The following is a 22,776-nucleotide window of genomic DNA, read 5'->3' on the forward strand; positions in this document are numbered from 1 at the left end:
GTCTGCTTAATGTTTTATGATTCTTGTAAAGTGTAATTTGTTTACATTAATGTTAACCTTAAAGAACCCTGTGGTAACGATAAAGCTTAAAGAAGAATAAGTGGCATCTGTTACATAGTGTCATCACAAACTCTAAAATTTACACTATCCCCTGGAACATGGATATGGTAATGAGCAGACATCTCAAACACACACTCTTAGCGGGAGACCGATCACAACAGACTATGTCATCTTGAGCGTCATCGAGGGATGTACTTTCTGAGATTTGAAACTGTGTAGAATAAAGATGAAATATGTAAAATAACAAATGAAACAAATATAACAGTCAAATTAGACAGGTTTTTAAAATGTGTTTAATGCAAACAATATGTAATAACTGTAATGAATGTTATTATAGTGAAAAGGAAAACAGTTGCAATGTAAATTGAGGTTAGATTAAGACCTAAAATCACAACTCAAATAAAAAAATCAAGAAAAATTATACAGCTCAACATTATAATCCATACTGATTTACAAACTAAAGCTTTCCTTAAAATATCAAAGACATAAGCACATATTTTAAACATTTTATATTTTACTAGATTTGTATGAATATTGTCAGATCATTCATTTCAACAAATAAATCACTTTCATGCTGTCAGTGTCTGCCACAGGATCTTTCAAAATGATGCATGGATCAACAAGTGCGTGTCCACCTTTAGTGTGATCATTTAATCTGTACAAAGAGAATTTATATTAATATTGTGACAATGACATCACTGTATATGTGTATGTGTGAAAATGTTTTTCACTGAAAGAGACACGGATCCAAATTGGTCAACCTGGTCTAATAGGAAACATATAACTCTGTACACTTTGCAGCGCCACAAAATTCATATCATCAGGTACACATTGCTACAGTTTTGAGACACAAAAGTCCACTGGGGAACTGTACTGGTGCAACAAGTCAATTTACAGCACCATGTTAAACATCCCGATATGTGCACGCAGCTTATTTTTCAGGCTCGAAGTTCTATTTGTCGAAACGAATCGTTGGTTAATATCGACCGAAGACAACGCATGGAGGCCAGAGGAGGAAGGAGGAGAAGCACTGTAGTCAGAAAAGCCATCAACCTCAGTTACAAAAAGAGACTGGCTTTTGCATAAAAAGGTCAAGGTCTAGCATGTTTGATGAAATTTGATATTCTGTAGTTATAGTTCATGGTTTATGTGTATAACAACAAGTAATGAATAAACTACTGTACAAAAATATTATGTTAGACTGTGTTCTTTTGTGTTGTCATTATGCACATGTTTGGATAGACCTAATAAGTGCATGTGCGCAGTTGCAGAACTATTTGTATAATTTAACTACCTCAGAGGAGTGAAAGTGAAAAGATGTCATGTCGCTCAGCCCTTTCCTCCTGTCTCCGGAAATCAGTTTTATCTCGATCACCTGCTGTCACCTCCCTTTGTTATTATCCCTTGTTAGTTGTTCCCTATTTAAATCCCTTTTGTTTCGCTGTTCCTTTTAGTATTGTGGTCTTATTTTAGACTTGTTCCTGCATTTTTCCATCGTTTTTGAAAAGGGGTTTGGCTTTTGTTTGTTTTCAATTCCTCAGTTTGTTCCCCTCGTGGAAAGTGTTTAGTTGTTTTTAAGTTTTCAAAAGTTTTTCTACAATTTAACTCTGTAGTACAAGTAGTATATTATTATATTAGCTATGGCCTTTTTTCAGTTAAGTCATCTTAGGAATCACATGCCACCCATAGGTGGAACTAGTGTATGCTACGAATTAAAAACAATTAATATTAGACATTCTAATTTTAGGTATTATTAAATAAATTGATTTGTAACATTGGGATTGAACTTTGGCATTTAAGGAAAACATTATATAATCAATAACATTAAGAAAGAAGTTATTCTTAACATTAACGTTAAGAAACATAGATTTATTTGATTGATATATTTAAATGTGACGTTGAAGTTTATTGGTTAATCATAAGTCATTTGTTACCGAATACATGGCAAACTTTATAATAGAAAGTAGTTTTAACTCACTTCTACTTGAAGATCCTGTTTCTTTTCGCTGTGAAGAAAAGAAAATTGAGGTCCTTATAAAGAGTTTCACGGAACAAACAGCCTCAGTCACCACACCGACCCCACGTGACCAATACCCATACTTCAGATCACCATCACCTGACACTCATTTACCCTCATCATGATCGCTATATATTCCAGCACACTCTCTCACACATTCTCTGATCTTGTTTTAACGTGCAAGCGCCAAGTATATGGACTTTTCCTGAACCATCTTCTGGCTACTTGTTGATAAGTAGTTTTCCCTAGTCATCTAAGTTTGTCCAGTATACCAGCATCATCTCATAACCCCTGTTTATCAGATTACCTTCCAAAGATCAGAGATTCTACAATCTCCTGTTCCCAAGGACAGTATTATCTTTATTCTTCTATTTACCTAGACTTTGATTTCCACTATTGATATCTACTCATTTATCACTGTGTGTGCGAACAAAGCTTACTAACTTTACGTGCCTTCTGTCTGATGAGTCATTCAGTTACAATGAGATTGCTTGTATATTTCTACATTTCTAACACAATCCTAGGAGGCATTTTTGAAAAGTCTGAAAATATAAGTTAATTGACACTTCATAGTTGCAAAGGCTCATAAATGATTTGTGTATAAACTTATTTCTATATACCAAACTATCTGACAGCTGTTTCTGTTATGAATTATATGCTCGCACGTTTTTCTAGACTTATAGATTAAAGCATTAAATAGGAATCTCTCACCTGTGTCAAACTTAAAGGGCCAACTAACTGAACGGCTGCCAGACGACTCATCTGTTTAAAAAATTGAGAGTTGAAAAAAGTTAAAATTGTGCTAAGAGCTTCCTTACAGAAAAGGTTAAAAAACTTAACTGAGATTAAATCATACTTTAACCTACTTTTACAGGCATGTATATTGAGTCCCCTTGAGTGCCCCTAAGGAAAACAATTACAATGTGAATGTAAAGTGTAAACCGTGACCTGTTTTAAAATTATTTTATCACATTTTAGAAAACACTTACTTAAATTCTTGTTAAATACCTGCTGTATTAACCAGTTCACAACTTTGTCGATTGCATCATCATTCCTCTGACACTGTAGTAATCCTGTGTCTTCATAGAACAGACAGTCCACTGTCAGTATATCTGTCCTGTTGACACATCTGCTGCTGTCTGGTACAGTTTTCTCTGGGTCAAATGTGTGATGTAGCACCACTAGAACATTCAGTTTAGAGGCTGATCAAATAAACAGAAAAAAATGTCAGAAAAATTGCCTGAATCTTCGAATGTATGACCTTGACCAAAAGTATTTGAAAAATGAGACAATTCAGTGTAATAAATAATGATGTGATAATTAAATCACCTGGAATGGCTGTGCATATTTTTAATGCTGCTTCCATGTTAGTTCCAGCTCGAGAAACAATAGGACTGAAAACCACAACAATGTCACTCTCCTCCACTGAAGAAACTTCCTTCAAATTCTGAATTTGATTTTTCAGACTGTCAATAAATCTTTTGTGCAGGTTATTTGTATTTCCAGCCTGAGTTGAGCAGATTTTGATTATCTCTGGAAAATACATTTTCTCACAAAATTAGTAAAACAGGTTTAATCTTACAAAAGTGAGTAGACTTCTATGTGTATGTGTAGTGTAATAGACTTCTATGTGTATGAAAAGGCCTGTTTTTTTATTAGACAACAAAGAATTTATATTTACTGCTTTCAAACTGCTTAAATCCAGACGAACTCTCATTCTTGTTGGACAATTGGCTCACATCACTGTAGTTGCCAGATTCCTGTGGATGTTTTTCTTGTTCTTTTTTTGGACTGGTAACCGGTGTATCATATTCTTGTGAAAGATTTGGATTTTTTTATTCAAATCACACAAAGCAAACAAAAACACTGACGTGAGATCAAACAAGGACCTTAAGTACATAACATGTCTCATTAATAAGTGTGATAATCATATTTATCATATAATCATATAATTCATATTAAATTGTTCTGTTTTGAATAAAGTGAATGACTCCAACAGTTAACACAGGCAGCAGCTTGTGAGATTCTCGCTCTTACTTTCAACCCTTACACATCAGACTTTTACTAGTGCCGATTTCTGTCGATCATGTACACAGACTAACTTCATAATTTAACTTTATTAATATCATAAGTGAAAAGAAACCCCTTTTAAAGTTCTTGACTGGGATAAATGTAAATCTATAAATCATATTGGTTATACTAAATAAGACTTTGGTAGCTTTAACCTACTCAGAGATTGACAAACGTCGACATCCTTTTTCTTTCTCTGTAAAAAAATGTTTTTTAGTAAACATGTTAATCAAATTATACAGTTTTAAGAATTTGTATAGTTTTAGAGCATCTTGTTAAATACCTGATGTTTAATCCAGTTCACAACTTTGTCGATTGCATCATCATTTTTCTGACACTTTAGTAATCCTGTGTCTTCATAGAACAGACAGTCCACTGTCAGTATATCTGTCCTTTTGACACATCTGCTGCTGTCTGGTATAGTTTTCTCTGGGTCAAATGTGTGATGTAGCACCAGTAGCACCACCATCTTAGAGGCTGTTCAAAGAAAAGAGAAATGAATTTAAGATTTGATGACAATTAAACACCTTTTATCTTTTAAAATACTGTGGTGGAGATGATGATCATCAATAAACCTGTAGAGTCAGTAAATCTCTTAAGTGCTGATTCTATGTCAATGTCTCGTCGAGAAACAACAGGACAGTAAACCAGAACAATGTCACTCTCATCCTCTGTAAAAACTTCTGTCAGATTCGGAATTCTTTTTTTCAGAGAGTCAATAAACCTCTTATGAATGTCATTTGTTTTTCCAGCCAAAACAGCAAACACTTTGTTTCCACCTGCAAAATGAATTGGATTGGCAGTAAGAAAAAAAGGAGAAGTACAAATATGATGATTTGAAAATCGATCCATTTCAACCCACACAAAACTTAGCATAATTGAAACAATATTTTGTCATGAGGACCTTTATAATTTATGTAGCCCATTGGTAAACTTGGGTAATATAGTGTAATGGAAACAGGGTAGGTTATGATTAATCTCTTACTCAAAAATGAGTCACAATTCTATTAAAAAAAATTCAACGTTTATTTAATTTAAATAAATAATCGGAGACATTGATTTCTAAAGAGGGAAAAATTCAATTCATTTTACGTAATTCAAAGGAGATCAATATTTGTGATTTTATTTCATGACAGTGATTAAAATTCAAGTTTAATTTAGCTAAATAATATTATCAGAGTTTTCATAAAGTAAGCCTTTTATTACTCAATTATTATTATCGTTTTCATGTTACTATTTTTATTGGTCATTTGGGTATTAATGCTGTATAGTCAATAGTGTTTGGCTTGTCGGTATGACAACGTATACACGAGACCCGTCTGACGGAGCGGGAGAAAAGGACCGGACGCGTGATCGGAGGTAGCCGAGATATCTAGCCGCAGTGAGTTTATGCTGGCGAACCTGTCTGTGAATCGCAATGCCCGTGAGCATCCGGACCAAAGTATTTCCACGATCTCAATGGGTTGCAAGTGTTTGTTCAGCGCACTCAATATTTTGCAAGACCAACACAGGCCTGCACGTGTTTTTCTCTCCGTTTAAATCAGTACCGTGAGTGAACTGTAACGTGTGTGAATGTGTGAGTGGGCCCACCACTGCATTTGCTAGGGAGTGTTTCAGTACACGTGGCGACGTTTTTTTGTTTATTGCAAAGTTCTCTGTGTATTCTCAACTGTTAGGAAAGATATAAGGGAGGGGAACTCTTAGATCATTTATTCTGGGGTAAAAAGTGTGATTGAAACTATTGAGGGTTCTAGCTAATTTTAAAGCGCCCTATCATTTAAGCATTTGGGGAATTTTTTGGTTATTTATTTTGTATATTGTTTGATATTTTGATTTGGGGAAAGCTTTTATATTCCTGTTGCCAAATTCTGTGGTTTAAATAAACCAGGGCATTACCCTATTTTTGTTAAACAAAAAACTATCTCTGGGTCTCATTATTTTTACATATTTTATTGTCAAAAGATTTCACAATTTATTAGAAACTTTTTAGGTGCACCTTCCTGGTATCCACCTGAACTACACCGAACCCAAGCACCCACCATTCTCACTTAAGTAACAATCAGAGTGGCTGTATGGGTGCTACATTTACATTATGTGGACATGTTTGTTTTATAAACATACTTGTGAATTATCTGAATAAATTAGAACTGCAATATAAGATCCAAATATTCACCTGAAAACCAGTTATTTTCTGAATTTCTGAACATCAGCTGTTTCATTCTCGTGGTCCTTGTCCCCCCCTAAAGGAAGCATTAAAAATTATTATAATATTAACATGATGCTGCCTGGTAATAATACTTACCAGGGCTCAACAAAATGGTCACATTTTTGCAGTTTTTCAGTCAGCGCACGCATTTTTTACAAGTACTCGTGCATGTGTGACATGCAAATTTGGAACAGAACTACGGTGACCACAATGTTGCCTAGTAACGTTATATCAATATCTGGTTTACAAAAAAGGACAGAGAGAAAAGAGAGAGAGGAAAGACAAAGGAAAGTTTCGCATATGTTTCTTGCTCTACAGGTGTTTCATCGGTGTTTCATTGGGTTTGGGCTCCGGCTGGACCAAACGGGTTTGCCTTGCTGCAGGCGGGAGTGGGCAGGCAGGCAGAACATTTTGTAGGAGACCCATGGGCCCGTTGGGATTTGGCGTGAAATAAAAATGAAGTGTAATCATCATATGAAGTTGATAAGAAAATTAAAGCAGCTGTTTACTTGACACAAGAAAAGCAGGGCAAGTCAGACATCTGGAAACAAAAGTTTGCTAATTTTATTTTGAGCATTACCGCATCTAGTGCCATCAGAGAGGGCTTTCAATAGATGTGGGAGGATCGTGGAAGAAAGATGCACAAGTTTAATATATTTATTTAATATATGTGCCCCTAAACGTTCTGCTTGTGCTCCTAAAATGAGTTGGTCTTGTGCCCTGTCTACAGTAGTACAGAATAAACGCATGCAGAAGAAGTAGTTTTTTGTCTATTTTTGACAACTCTACTGCACATAGCATAAAAAATATACTGTACTGGCTATACCTGCATACACTTTTATCATAATCATTTTATCGTCAATACATTTTATTTTAGCTATAGAATTTTGTGAATAAGAATCATACCTCTTCAACTCTGATTACATCACTGTCTGTGGTGTAGTTGAGTTTCCCAACTGCAGTATATTTAACATCATACTGTGTGTCTGGACTGAGATCTTCTAGAGTTACTGTATCTTGGCTCTTATCCACATGTTGAGATTTCCATTCTCTCTCTTCCTTCATTTTGTACAGTAACTTCAGCTCTACTGTAACAGGACACGGTGAAGGCATCTCAAAAACTACACTGTGACCTCTGACCTGTTTAATGATTGGACAGGCTGGTTTTGATGGAGGAGTAAAGCAAAGAGCTTCATGAGATCCATTTTCATACAAGAGAATGCAGGAACCTGGATGGATTGTGTGGTCTTTTGAAGAAACCAAAAACTTTGTGGACTGACTGCCATGTGAAGTCATTATGTCTTTAAATAGTTTTAAATGTTCTCTCATTTTTTCTGGGACTGTTCCTTGGAGCCATGTCCGAGACACTGCATCAGGCATCTTCTCAGAATCTCTCCTTATCAATTGATGTTTTAGGTAATTTTCCTGATCAGAAAGCAACTCATCTGGCTCCTCAAGAGAACTGAATGTGTAGCACACCACATTCTCCACATAAATATCTGACAAAATTTCATCCAGGTTAATATGTTCCTCTGCTCCAGAGTCCAGAAGTTGTTGAAAAATTGTAGAAACTACATTTAATTCTTTTTCTTTTATAGTGATCCAGTCTGTAAGACTTGTGGCTTTAAATGGAGATTCCTCATGAGCTTGTAGAAGATATTCCAAATCAGAGATGCCTTTTTCACAAGCTTGAATCGAGTGGATCAAGGATTGAATTCTGGTGCTTAAGTCTTGTCTGTAGGTTTGACAGTGTTTCATCATGTCTTGAATCTTTTTGTCAAATGCACCAAATTTTTTGGATCTGCTGTCATCCACAAGTTCACTGCACGTTTTTTCAGTCAAAGTCAGACTCTCTAAGACAGACTCTGTGGCACGTATGAGCTTCTTGTCTATGACTCTGATGTGGATGACATCACTGTCTACGGTGTAGTTCAGTTTGTCAACTGCTGTATATTTAATCTCATACTCTGTGTCTGGACTTAGATCTGTCAGAGTTAATGTTTCTTTGCTCTGTTGTACATGTTGAGATTTCCAGTCTTTATCTTCCTTTATTTTATACATTAACCTGAGATCTTCTGTAGCTTGAAATGTTGAAGGTATATACAAAACTACACTGTGACCTCTGACCTGTTTAATGATTGGACAGGCTGGTTTTGATGGAGGAGTAAAGCAAAGAGCTTCATGAGATCCATTTTCATAGAAGAGAATGCAGGAACCTGGATGGATTGTGTGGTCTTTTGAAGAAACCAAAAACTTTGTGGACTGACTGCCATGTGAAGTCATTATGTCTTTAAATAGTTTTAAATGTTCTCTCATTTTTTCTGTTACTGTTCCTTGGAGCCATGTCCGAGACACTGCATCAGGCATCTTCTCAGAATCTCTCCTTATCATTTGATGTTTTAGATCATTTTCATGATCAGAAAGAAACTCATCTGGCTCCTCAAGAGAAGTGAATGTGTAGCACACCACATTCTCCACATTAATATCTGACAAAATTTCATCCAGGTTAATATGTTCCTCTGCTCCAGAGTCCAGAAGTTGTTGAAGAATTTTAGTAACTACATTTAATTCTTTTTCTTTTATAGTGATCCACTCTGTAAGACTGGTGCCTTTAAATGGAGATTCTTCATGAGTTTGTAGAAGATATACCAAATCAGAGATGCCTCTTTCACAAGCTTGAATCGAGTGGATCAAGGATTGAATTCTGGTGCTTAAGTCTTGTCTGTAGGTTTGACAGTGTTTCATCATGTCTTTAATCTTTCTGTTAAATGCACCGAATATTTGTGATCTGCTGTCATCCACAAGTTCACTGCACTTTTTTTCAGTCAAAGTCAGATTCTCTAAAACAGAGTCTGTGGCACTTATGAGCTTCTTGTCTATGACTGTGATTTGGATGACATCACTGTCTACGGTGTAGTTCAGTTTGCCAACTGCTGTATATTTAATCTCATACTCTGTGACTGGACTGAGATCTTCTAGAGTTACTGAATCTAGGCTCTTATGCACATGTTGAGATTTCCATTCTCTCTCTTCCTTCATTTTGTACAGTAACTTCAGCTCTACTGTAACAGGACACGGTGAAGGCATCTCAAAAACTACACTGTGACCTCTGACCTGTTTAATGATTGGACAGGCTGGTTTTGATGGAGGAGTAAAGCAAAGAGCTTCATGAGATCCATTTTCATACAAGAGAATGCAGGAACCTGGATGGATTGTGTGGTCTTTTGAAGAAACCAAAAACTTTGTGGACTGACTGCCATGTGAAGTCATTATGTCTTTAAATAGTTTTAAATGTTCTCTCATTTTTTCTGGGACTGTTCCTTGGAGCCATGTCCGAGACACTGCATCAGGCATCTTCTCAGAATCTCTCCTTATCAATTGATGTTTTAGGTCATTTTCCTGAACAGAAAGCAACTCATCTGGCTCCTCAAGAGAACTGAATGTGTAGCACACCACATTCTCCACATTAATATCTGACAAAATTTCATCCAGGTTAATATGTTCCTCTGCTCCAGAGTCCAGAAGTTGTTGAAAAATTGTAGAAACTACATTTAATTCTTTTTCTTTTATAGTGATCCACTCTGTAAGACTTGTGGCTTTAAATGGAGATTCTTCATGAGCTTGTAGAAGATATTCCAAATCAGAGATGCCTTTTTCACAAGCTTGAATCGAGTGGATCAAGGATTGAATTCTGGTGCTTAAGTCTTGTCTGTAGGTTTGACAGTGTTTCATCATGTCTTGAATCTTTCTGTCAAATGCACCGAATTGTTTTGATCTGCTGTCATCCATAAGTTCACTGCACGTTTTTTCAGTCAAAGTCAGACTCTCTAAGACAGACTCTGTGGCACGTATGAGCTTCTTGTCTATGACTCTGATGTGGATGACATCACTGTCTACGGTGTAGTTCAGTTTGCCAACTGCTGTATATTTAATCTCATACTCCGTGTCTGGACTTAGATCTGTCAGAGTTAATGTTTCTTTGCTCTGTTGTACATGTTGAGATTTCCAGTCTTTATCTTCCTTTATTTTATACATTAACCTGAGATCTTCTGTAGCTTGACATGTTGTAGGTACCTGCAAGACTACACTGTGACCTTTGATCTGTTCAACAACTGGACAGGCTGGTTTTAATGGAGGAGTAAAGCAAATGTCTTCATCAGATCCATTTTCATAAAGGAGAATGCAGGAACCTGCAATATTTTTCACTTCTTTTGATGCGACAATAAATTTGGGCGGTTTACGCTGTTTTGAATTGATCAAGTTTTTAAATATAGTCGTGTTGGTCCTCATATTCTTTTTGGCATCAGAGGAAAGCCCCGTCATCCATTTGGCGCTGGGTGCACTCTCTTTCTTTTGCCCCTTTGGACTCAAGTAATCCTTCTGTGTAGAAAGGAGCATATCTGGACCCTCAAATGATGTGAATGTGTAGCTAACCAAATGTTCAACTTCCAGATTCATCAAGATTTCATCTAGATTCACTTCCACTTTTGCTCCGTAATCATTCAGTTGTCTGATCAATGTTTTAATTACGACAGATTCTTTTTCTTTCTCTTTCACCCAATGTTCAAGATCCTGACGTCTGAATGGAGATTCCATATGATCACGCAGAAGATCATTTAACTCTGTTTCCTTTTTCTGATCCCCACGGATTTCTGGCAACAGAGAGCCAAGTTTTTTCATGAGACTAAACTTATAGCTGCAACAGTTTTCCCTCATCTGCATTATTTGACCATTAAATGCTGCAAATGCCAAAGCAGGTGGTTCCTTCAGAAGATCACCGCATTTCATTTCGGTTGTACTTAAACTCTCAAAAACTGATTCCACAGCTTTGATTAGACCTGTGCTGATGTCTTTTTGAACTTTTGCTGCACTTGTGTGTAGTTTATCTAAAGGATAAAGCCACACTCTTAATGGAACTGCAAGCTCTTTCTTCTCTCCTAACAGTTTTGGAAGATCAGCAAAAATCTTCAAAGCATCTTCAAAAGAGGTTGGATTAGATGGCAACTGAAAGTCACCATAAAACGTACAGCTGAATTTTTGAACGGCAGTCTTCTGATTGTCATTCATGTTCAGATCAATCTCTGCGCCCAGTGAAATGCCCTTCAGCTTATCAAATGTAGCTTTTACTTCCCCCTCAATAGTGGTTTTGTCCTCATCTGATGAAACTTCTCTGTCAAAAACAAAGCAAGCATTCGCCCCATACAGCACAGCGGTCACCACATGTGTGGCTGCATCATTATCAAACGCTTCATAGTGAACAATATTTCCAGAAGCCAAGTGGTTCATGGTCAGTTCTTCAAACTTGGTGGTTGAATGGTAATGTAGGGTCAGTCTTTGTTGTTTAAAGGATTTCTTTGTGTCGCTGAGATATTTTGCTGCTCCTCTCACATTGACAAGTCCACCTAAAAGACTCAATTTCAGAGAACCATCAATGTTCAGTAAATTAGATTTTTCTTCAATAGAGTCTGAAGCTGTGACATTGAAATCTGTATTAATTTGGGCATGACTGCGTATACTCTGCTGAAGCTGCTCTTTATCCCATAGTGTGATTCCTATAATTGAAAATAACAATATGGCATTTTAAATAAGAACATGCGGTTCATGCATCATAATATTTTCCCCCCAACTGTTTAAATTAAATTCAATAGATCAGCTTGTCTGGAACAAGCAGTCAAACTATTTTTTGGTACCTGGTACTAGGGCATCTTTTCTGCAGTCATACAGCATCCCCAGCTGGAAGGGTCTCCCAAGAGTAGCAGTTTCTATGACGTTCACTCCCACTGCATCCATTTTATCTCTAAGATCTACATGAAGGAGATTTACATTTAGACATTTAGCAGATGGTTTTATCCAAAGCGACTTACAAAAGTGAAGAAACCAGTGAGACCCTGAATTCCAGACACTATAGAAGCGCACAATATAGCAACACATTTGAAGAGACGTGCAATAAAAGAATGTAAAGATGGTTTGAGTAGATTGGACTTGTGAAATAGGCCTATAAAATGAAAACTCGATATAAATGTCCTATTCTTCAAAATACTGTCAAATTGACATATTATTGGAAGAGATGTATAGTACTTGAATATTTACTCCCAGGGATCAAGTATCTTTTTATTAGAGTTTTTACTTTTGAAAGTGTTTACTTCCATACATTATAAAGCATGGCATCTATCATACTTTTTACTCAACTACATTTACAAACTACATGGAAAATTTTACATTTAAAAAAGTACATCAAAAAGTAATTTATTCAACAATCGTTTTACTTGAGTAAAAGTGAGATGGTAGATTGTACTTAAGGTATGCTTTATAATGTGGTGGAGTAAAATTTCCCAAAACGGAAAATCCTTAAATATATAAAGATACTCGATAGAGTTTACCTCTTACCCTACTCAAACAAATCAAACACACCTATAAATAACTCATCAACATCTTCAGGATCAATGGAAACACAGTCGGCAAGCAACCATTGAATCCATGTTAAAATGTGTTGATTTGTCAATATGAATGGCATTTAATCAATATCACTTTTGACTTGCTATTAATGTAGAAAAAAAGAGTTGACATTTTATCAAAACACCATTACTGAGATCTGTGTCGCTCCTCTTTCAGCGCTTACAGTAGGGTATCTGTGATAACACGTGTGCATTTATAAATTAAGAGATGATTTAAATAGATATGGTGGATCCTTTCATTGTGAATCGATTTTAAAGATGACAACTCTTACAATATAATCTTGCAGCTGATCATTCATGACTGATTTAAATGTTGCGGTTTACAAGTGAAAAGATACTGTGACCACATTATCCCCAATTAATCCCCAATTAATTCTGATAAACAGATCAACTGCAATGCATGCTGGGAGTCATGAATGAGTTTTGTCCTAAATGTGACAAAGCATGCATTGAAGTTTTATTTTGTTGATTGTCACCATTGTTGAGTTTCATACAATGATTCCTTCGGTCTAATTGACTCAGCAACAAATGTTTTCTGTAAATTGATACAAATCTGATGCCTCACCAAGGTTTTAATCATTTAGAAGTCTCACACGAATTTCAAACATTAAAAAAGCATCACTCTAATGAGCAGTATATAACTTTGCAACAATAACAATCACAGAGAGAGAGAGAGAGCCACACTCTAATCACCACATATTGTATACATTACTAAAATAAATAATTAAGAAGGAATATGCAGAAAAGCATAGATACAAATTATTGTTTTTCTGACGCTTCTACTGCCTCCGTAGCCCCGCCGGTGGTCCGCCGACTCATTGCTATCTGGGAATCGGTCAATCTGCAACATTTATATTTCAAAGTGACAACAGCAGCCACAAATCCATAAAATAAATGTCACAATCAACTGCTGAATCATTATTTAATAAGAATAACTTAATATGTTTCCCTGCCATTCATTCTGTTTAGCACTAGCGCTGTCACTCTCTGCATGACTGCGTGTTCATCTATTACCTCCACGATATGTTTTCAATCATTGATAAAAATACTGAAGCGTCTGATAAACGACATAGAGCTTCTGTACACTTTTATTTCCTCTGAACTCAGAACAATGAATAACACTGCCGCACCGGGCTGATACAGTAACTCTAATCTGACGGTCCTCTTTCTGTAGCTGTCAAAACTACCGTCACCTCTCTATAACGATAGCACATCATCATTAATGACACTTTCTGTGCGCTACAATATCATCTGTATCGTCGAAGTATGCTGTCATTGGTGTTTAGTGATTTCATTTTGCTTGAGGTAAAGTTAACAAATAGTTAACGAGGGGTGAACGCACATACAATTTTTAAACAATGGATGTGAAAGGGTCTTGTCTCACTTCCACATCATATTAGAATGCATTTATAACAAAGAATGGCAAAAATGCAGATGTCATGTTAAAGAACACACCTTGTAACGTTACTCTGCTATTGATGTTAATCCAATGTCTTGCTGTGTGAACTGAAGAATGCGCTAAATAACGCAGCCTAATGCCGTTTTCATAATAAGAGTTTTAAAGGGGAATATAAAGCGTTCTCGATTTCTTTTACAGATTACATTATTACACAAAAATATTTTAGGGGGGCTAAGATAGTACTTTAGGGGGGCTTTAGCTCCCCTAAAAAGGGCCTAGCAACGCCACTGCAGCAGACAATAAAACTTGACAAAAATGAGAGTCTAGAACCCAACTAAAGCAAACACTCATCACTACAACGGTGGCTGACAACATAACATTGAGGAATCAATATTTTGTAACATTGATTCTATTGTTATCATCTGCTTTCTTGCTATCAATACAGGTGTGATTGATTTGTATGATTAAGGTTGAATTGAAACTCTGGAGGACAGCGGCCTCAAGGACTGAGTTTGGGCACCCTTGAGCAAAAATAATGAAGTACTATACACCTCTGATTATTGGTTATTTTTTGCACGGACACCGGACCTAACTCGGTAGAGCGCAAGGTTTTTTGACATAATGGCGGGTGAGGTCACGCACGCACAGACACGAGAGTTTGAGGAGAACACGCGCGTGCACGCTCGCACCTAAGAATCAGGAAAGAGAGAAGACACAGATGAACCGATTATTCACTAGTTAATTCCATTGCGGACAGAGTAATCATAACGAATGATTAAAAAAACATTGCGTCAAATACTTGAGTGGTCACAGCCGACGCAATGCAGCTGCAATGGTAATGGCTCAAAGTTAACTTCCTGTTGCGTTGAAACTAGCTTAAATAAGTAAATATTATTACAGGCTTACTAGCTATAGCCTATATAAGGGGAACATTATGTCACGTGTCACATCAATACGCCAAGTAAAAGCACTATAATATTAGTCCAAATTACTTGAGAATGAAGTTATATGCTCTGTTATATAGTGGAAAACCTGCCGTACTTACATTTTCTTGCTTCAACTCTAGTACCGCCTCTTCTACTTTCACTTTGGAAAGACTTCGAAATGGCCCGTTAGACTTGTCTCACGTCAGTATAAGTATTTTAGTTCATACTATGCTATAAAAAAATAAAATTAGACTTTCACACAAACGCCCTGTGACTTTGAACACGGAACCGTGTCACACAAGCTTTCACTTTCACTTTCACCGTCAAACCACCACACACTCACAATTTCTGCTGTCGCTATAATATACGGGATGTAGAATGTAGCCTTTAGGTCTTCATGTTGTCCAAACAAATATATATTTAGCCTGGTTAAAAATAAATTCAGGTCAAGGCAAAATGTTTAAAACTTTTCATGTTTAATACAATTATTTTTTGTTGTTGCTATATACTAATAGTTAAAATTAGTATAGTTAAACAGTTAAATATAATAAGTATAATGTTACTTACAGCAGAAATATTGAGATTTTTTGTAATGTTAGTGTTATACATTAAAAAGAAAATTCTGCCAAAAATGAATTCTCTTATATTTGACTTAACCTCAGATTTTTTTGAACCTGTGTACATTTCTTTTTACTCCTAAACACAAAGGCAGATATTCGGAATCATACTTATTTATGTATGATTCACATTATTTATCTTCCCTACTATGGCAGTAAATGGGTGATGACATCTGTTTGGTTAATGAAATTCCTCCAAATATCTTCCTTTGTGTTCAGCAGAACAAACACAGAGCTGTATCCCCCCCACCAACCTCCCCCCAGTACCTTCTCTGGATCGGTTTCACATTTATGGAATGATCTGCCCGCTTCTACAAAATCAGCATATTCTGTTTCCATCTTTAAGAATCGTCTGAAAAAACACCTCTTCCGTCAACACCTGACTGATCAGTTCTGACTTTTATTTCTTTTCTACTCTTTCAAAATAATTTTTTAGATCTTTTTTCAAACTGGGGTTGCATGCTGAAAAGCCAGCAAAGAAAGGTGCTGCAAAACGGCCCTGTTCTTCCCAATAATGTTGCTATGAACTTGACTATAGGCACACGGACCGGGGAATGCCTGATGGTTTTTGGGGTCCATTATCAGTTGATTATAATGTTTTCTCTTTCTGGGATCGTATATGAATTACTTTTGCTTACTGGGGCAATGCTTGTACAATCCAGAATCCCTTTAGAAGATAACATGGGTGAGATCTTTTGTTTTTTGGGGGGTTTTGACTTTTTCCGGCTGGGAATGTTGTTCTTTTTTTGTGGAATTTTATTTTTGGTGGATTCATCTTGGCTTTTATGAGCCTTCACAAACTGTTAAACTGGACTGATTTAAAGAAATTTAGTTTGATTGGTGAACTCGTGTGCTTTGGTATTTTGTCTAATGGGTTTTTGGATGGCTTAAAGGTGGTGTATTATTACAAGCAATTATTGATTAATTCCATGTGTATGCTTAAAGTTTTATGAAACTTGTAAAGTGTAATTTGTTTACATAAATGTTAACCTTAAAGAACCCTGTGGTAACGATAAAGCTTAAAGAAGAATAAGTGGCATCTGTTACATAGTGTCATCACAAACTCTAAAATTTACATGAACACTATCCCCTGGAACATGGATATGGTAATGAGCAGACATCTCAAACACACACTCTTAGTGGGAGACCGATCCCAACAGACTGGGTCAGCTTGAGCGTCCTTGAGGGATGTACTTCATAGAACCAGGAACTCAACAGCCTGTTTTCTGAGATTTGAGAATGTGTAGAATAAAGATGAAATAAGTAAAATAACAAATGAAACAAATATAACAGTCAAATTAGACAGGTTTTTAAAATGTATTTAATGCAAACAATATGTATTAACCATAATAAATGTTATTATAGTCAAAACAAAAACAGTTGCAATGTAAATTGAGGTTAGATTAAGACCTAAAAATCACAACTCAAATAAAAATAAAAAAGCAAGAAAAATTATACAGCTCAACATTATACTCCATACTGATTTACAAACTAAAGCTTTCCGAAACAGAATCAAAGTCACAAGCACATATTTTAAACATTTTATATTTAACTAGATTTGTAGAAATATTGTCATTCATTTCAACAAATAAATCACTTTCATGCTGTCAGTGTCTGCCACAGGATCTTTCAAAATGATGCAAGTGTGTGTCCACCTTTAGTGTGATCACTTAATGTGTACAAAGAGAATTTATATTAATATTGTGACAATAACATCACTGTATATGTGTATGTGTGAAAATGTTTTTGACTGAAAGAGACATGGATGCAAATTGGTCAACGTGGTCTAATAGGAAACATATAGCTCTGTACACTTTGCAGCGCCACAAAATTCATATCATCAGGTACACATTAGAAGAAGATATTATACAGCGTGTGTCAAAAATTGTGATTTATTACCCTAATTTATGGCCCCCTGCTGTGTTTATGATTATGACCCCTTTGATTGTGTACCGTGTATACATTTATGACCCCTTGTTGTTGATCATAAAAGATGTTTGTAATGTCCAGACCTCGCTGTCTCACACGGAAGAGCGGAAGAGATAAGGAATTGGTTTGGTCAATGTTTGGTCAATGACCTCCTGTGAATGAGGGCAATAAAAAGTTAAAGAATACAAGAAGCACTGATGTTTAATAAAATAGATACAAGATGAAATAAGATAAAATAGTCAGGTTGAGTTTTTTAAGCTTTAAAAATAACTTTTTAAAAACATTTGGAACTTTTTCAGAACTTATGGTCTTTGACCATAATCTCTATGTATGAAATGACACAAAATGAGTTAAAGAATTAAGAAGCACTGATGATAGATAAATAGTGTTTAACTGAAATAAGATTAAATATTTTGAAAATCAGGTTTTAAGTTTTAAAAATAACTTGCCTGTGTTGAAGTTTGATGCATGCAGTCAATTGATAAAAATGAAGTTCCAGCTATGTTGGAGGATTCTCTGTTCCCCGTCCTACCCACACACACACACACACACACACACCTCCACCTCCACAGACCTCCCAACCCCAGACCAGGACAATGCTTTCAGACATGTCTCCCATCCCCAGTGTGTAGTCCATCTGATGTGTGTGATTAGTATATAAGAGAGAGAGAGAGAGATAAATTAAATGTTTATGCGTGTGATGTTTCTTCTAAGATCAATTAAAAATGTTTAAAAAAGTCTTGCTCTGGTTCCTGGTTAATATATAGCCTATCTGACACCCCCACACCACCTGGAAAAAAATGTTGGTCCCATCCTGCAGGATTTACAGCAGGTGTCTGTCTCGTAACCCAACATGACACTAGGGGTCGGTCTTTCTTGTCTACATTACCCTAAAAAAGTTTATTATTGTGTGTGTTTTTATGGACTGGTAATGAAAGGTTTAGTTGAGTATAAAAAATAACTTGCCTTTGTTGAAAGCTGTTGCAGTCAGGTGCATCCATCATGCATTTATGACACCCTTTTTGTTGTTCAGGATTTTTGTGTGTGTAATTTCCAGACCTTGTTGTTTCCCACCCCCCCTTCTTTGTAGAAGAGATGAGGATGTGGTTTCAGAATGCTTGGTCTTTGGCCGTAATGTCTGTGAATGAAGCAATACAAGATGAGTTAAAGAAACAAGAAGCACTGATGTAAAATAAAATTGTTTAAAAAATGAAATAGAATAAAATAATATTTTAAAGTCGGGTTTTCAGTTTAAAAGAACTTGCTTGTGTTGAAGTGTGATGCATACAGTTAAATGGTCAAATGAAATGAAGTTCTAGCTATGTTGGAGAATCCTCTGCCCCCCTCCTTCCTCCCCACACAAACCCCTCCACCCCAAACCAAGAGCTAGCTGTGACCCTGGCTGTCTTTTTACCTGGTAACATGATGATCTGTGGGTGATTTGTGAATTAGAAAGAAATAAACTTAATGTGAAAGTGGGTGACGTTTTTTCTAATAGCGAGTTGGTTTTGTGACAAATGATGAAAAGTGTTTGAGACTTTGAGGTTTTGTCTTCTTATCAAAGGGTTCCAAACAAAGGTAATGTTTGTGTGTTTTAACGACCTGGAAATTAATGTTAAGGTTTGTGTTTTTTTTGACCTGTTGTTGTGTACCCACTGTCGCTGCCAAGTTTCTACCACCATTCCAGTTGGTAAAAGGTGGTTCCACCGTGTCAGCCGGGATGTCTGTCTCCACATCCACTTTTTCACAGCTTAACTGACAATTTATTGTCACGATAGACTGCTGTGAGACTAGAGTTTCTTTTTAGTGCAAAACCTCTACATTGACAAATTGTGTGTTGTATATCTGATCTAGCAAGGAAATCAAAGCAGTCCACACAGTAAGTGTTTCTGTTTTACATTATTTTAAGGGCATTTAAAATGTAGGGGTTAAACAAATGGTTAAATGTTTTTCATGGTTTGCTCTAAAACTTCTGAACCGGGCAGGTTTTATTTAATTGTCAGCATTTTCTTAAATCGCATGCTTCTCACTCAAAACATGTCTTGAATATACATTACTTACTAAATAAACACATGCCGACTGTTATTGGTGTTTTAAATGTTTCAAAAACACAATGAGCCTCCACGATAGATGTGCTCTAGTTTCGGCTGTTACAAGGTTCTTCATTTAAAAGATTGTAAATTACCTCTAGTTTCAGCCTTTGGTCTTCTCATCTTCTTTTCTTGATTGCTCTATAAGTACTGGCAAACATGCATATCAGTAGAATTTAAATTGACCTTTGACTTATGTCTCTCAGCGGTGTAGACCTGCTCCAACAAATGGTACATTCACGTGCATTACCCAATCCAAAACTTGCCTGTTACTTTAGGTATGGATTAATGTCATATATACATTACAATGCATGTACTCTATAAAGATGTGATTTTGTTAATGCATCTGTTGAGAAAGAGTGAAATACTTGAACGATGAATACGTGTCTTGTGTTACCATGTTGTCTCAATAAATAGAAATGCTTTAAAAAAAGAGCAAATGATTTAATCCTACTAGGCCTATAACCTAAAATACACAACATGAAAGCAAACTAACTATAACTAATGAAAGCAATCTCACTAACAACAGTTTTTGACACATAAACAGATTTGTTTACTACAGGAGTTAGTAGCATCACCATGTGAGTATCAAAAACATTTTCCCTTATCCTAAATCATTCTGCTGGTAAACATGAGTATAGTTTTAACACCTGCGTTTAGTCAGTACAACGTTTTACACTTGCATTACATAGAAGTAGGTTTGTTTTGGTTCTCACTGTTTTGTAAATATTAAAAGAGCCCTTGTGATTTGTGTTTAGAGTAACGTAATGTGATGTGCCAGTGATCTTTTGTTAGTTTCATTGTTTTACAAAACCTATAGAATTAAACAATGATCCTCGTTTCAACTGCTTGCCAGTAAATGTAGGACAGCTTTTTCATTCTCTGAAATAATCTACAGAAAGCTATAACACAAACATGATTTCTATTTATTTATTTTAGTTTTTGAAAAGATGTTAATTTGAACTTTTTCATGAGTTTTGCCATCTATATTTCCTTCTTTACCGATTTATAATTAGCTGGACGTTTTTCTTTGACGTTTTTAGTTATAACTGTGCAGATTTTAAATATTCTAAAGAAATATAGCTGAAAAGTTAATAAAGTTGTCGTTCCAAGCAATTTTCAAACCAACACTTCTGGGTTAGACTTTTAAATGTAAAACTGGGCAGACACTATAAACAACTTCCTACTTAAAAGGAAAAACTAACCTAAATCGATCTGTTGTTAGATGATTTGTTTGGTAAAATACAACTGAGCTACAGGATAGCACCCTCTTTTTTCAGCCCATAGGGACTGCATGCAGATTTAGGGCCAAACATTGGTGGTAATGTATAAGAATAAACATTACATACATAATTATTCAAATTACTAGAAGACTCATAAAATGAATAGAGACATTAAGATGAAGAAGGTTTTGGATGAAAATACGTTTTTTTTATTAAATGAGGGCAATCATACGGTACATCAAATGGAAAAAACGTCCAGCTAATTATAAATCGGTAAAGTAAGGAAATATAGATGGCAAAACTCATGAAAAAGTTCAAATTAACATCTTTTCAAAAACTAAAATAAATAAATTAGTGGTGGGCATAGATTATTTTTTTTAATCTAGATTAATCTAGATTAATTCCAAGATTAATCTAGATTAATCTAGATTAAAATGGCTCATTTGAATTCTGCCGAAGGCATTCAGAATATGTGTGCTACCCAAATAATGACTAAAAGTAAGTCTTTGAGAACGGGTTTCTCAAGCCAGGTGCCGCAGACCAGGGGCTCATCTCCTGTTTCCAAAATGCATCACAAACTGCTTGAGAAAGCTGTTCTACTATGATAATTGGTGATGAAAATTAAATTATGTTCAATAAAATGAACTTGTAGTGTGTGTGCCCTGCGATGGGTTGGCACTCCATCCAGGGTGTATCCTGCCTTGATGCCCGATGACTCCTGAGATAGGCGCAGGCTCCCCGTGACCCGAGGTAGTTCGGATAAGCGGTAGAAAATGGATGGATGGAAGATGAACTTGTGTTTACTTCCGCATTAGCTAAGGGATGATTTGCGTTTAGGTGGTACTTGAGACTGGAAGAGCTCCAACAGTACATTTACATTTAGTCAAGTAGCAGACGCTTTTATCCAAAGCGACTTACAAAGAGTGAAGGAGCAACAAGCGATATGTCATACAGGAGCCATAATACATTAGATTTCAAAACAAAGTTACTGGTTTCAACTAAAGCTAGACCACTACCTGTTGAGAGAAAGTGTTTTTTTTAAACCAATTCCGCATTGCACAAGGTGCAAACAACCTTAGTCTTGTCGATGTTTCTATTGGGAAGCTTCTTAAAATTTAATATTCCCTGAAGCAAACCCGGCGGCTTCATAGCTGCATCCATGTTAGCACGTCACGTTTGATGCGGTAATTTCACAGTAACGTTATGTTGTGTTCAGACCAAACGCGAATGCCGTGTCAAGCGCGAGTGATTTATATGTTAATGCAAAGAGCCAATAGACCTACTTGCTGCGCGAATCGCGCGAATGAAGCCCTGGTTATGAGATGATGAGGCGGCTTCTGCTTCCGCGAATGACGCGAATCACGCCCCGTACAGTGCAGTTAAGCTGGTATACATCCGCGCTAAAATATCAAGGTGAAAGTCATCATAGCTTGCGTAGTATAGACCCAGCTCCCAACCCATCTTTGAGAATAGATTAACGGCGACATTTTTTTTATCGCGCGATAAGAGTCTCACTGCCGTTAACGGCCCACCACTAAAATAAATAGAAATCATGTTTGTGTTATAGCTTTCTGTAGATTATTTCAGAGAATGAAAAAGCTGTCTTACATTTACTGGCAAGCAGTTGAAACGAGGATCATTGTTTAATTCTATAGGTTTTGTAAAACTATGAAACTAACAAAAGGTCACTTGCACATCACATTAAGTTACTCTAAACACAAATCACAAGGGCTCTTTTAATATTTACAAAACAGTGAGAACCAAAACAAACCTACTTCTATGTA

General features: G+C 36.1%; 1 protein-coding gene across 1 annotated transcript; it reads right to left on the reverse strand.

Annotated features, from left to right (window-relative positions):
* Positions 1-330: 330 nt before the first annotated feature.
* Positions 331-14,326, reverse strand: LOC130421111 (uncharacterized). Its single transcript, XM_056748828.1, has 14 exons — positions 14,264-14,326; positions 12,044-12,157; positions 7,260-11,905; positions 6,321-6,387; positions 4,723-4,926; positions 4,431-4,624; positions 4,307-4,343; positions 3,759-3,890; positions 3,407-3,610; positions 3,086-3,279; positions 2,944-2,980; positions 2,789-2,839; positions 2,039-2,066; positions 331-715 (listed from the first exon to the last, which is right to left on the reverse strand). Exons 2-13 carry the CDS (start codon positions 12,141-12,143, stop codon positions 2,041-2,043), a joined length of 5,892 nt encoding a protein of 1,963 aa, XP_056604806.1. The 5' UTR covers positions 12,144-12,157; positions 14,264-14,326; the 3' UTR covers positions 331-715; positions 2,039-2,040.
* Between the last annotated feature and the right edge of the window lie 8,450 nt (positions 14,327-22,776).

Source organism: Triplophysa dalaica, chromosome 5 (genome assembly GCF_015846415.1).
Source record: "Triplophysa dalaica isolate WHDGS20190420 chromosome 5, ASM1584641v1, whole genome shotgun sequence".
Taxonomy (NCBI): Eukaryota; Metazoa; Chordata; class Actinopteri; order Cypriniformes; family Nemacheilidae; genus Triplophysa; species Triplophysa dalaica.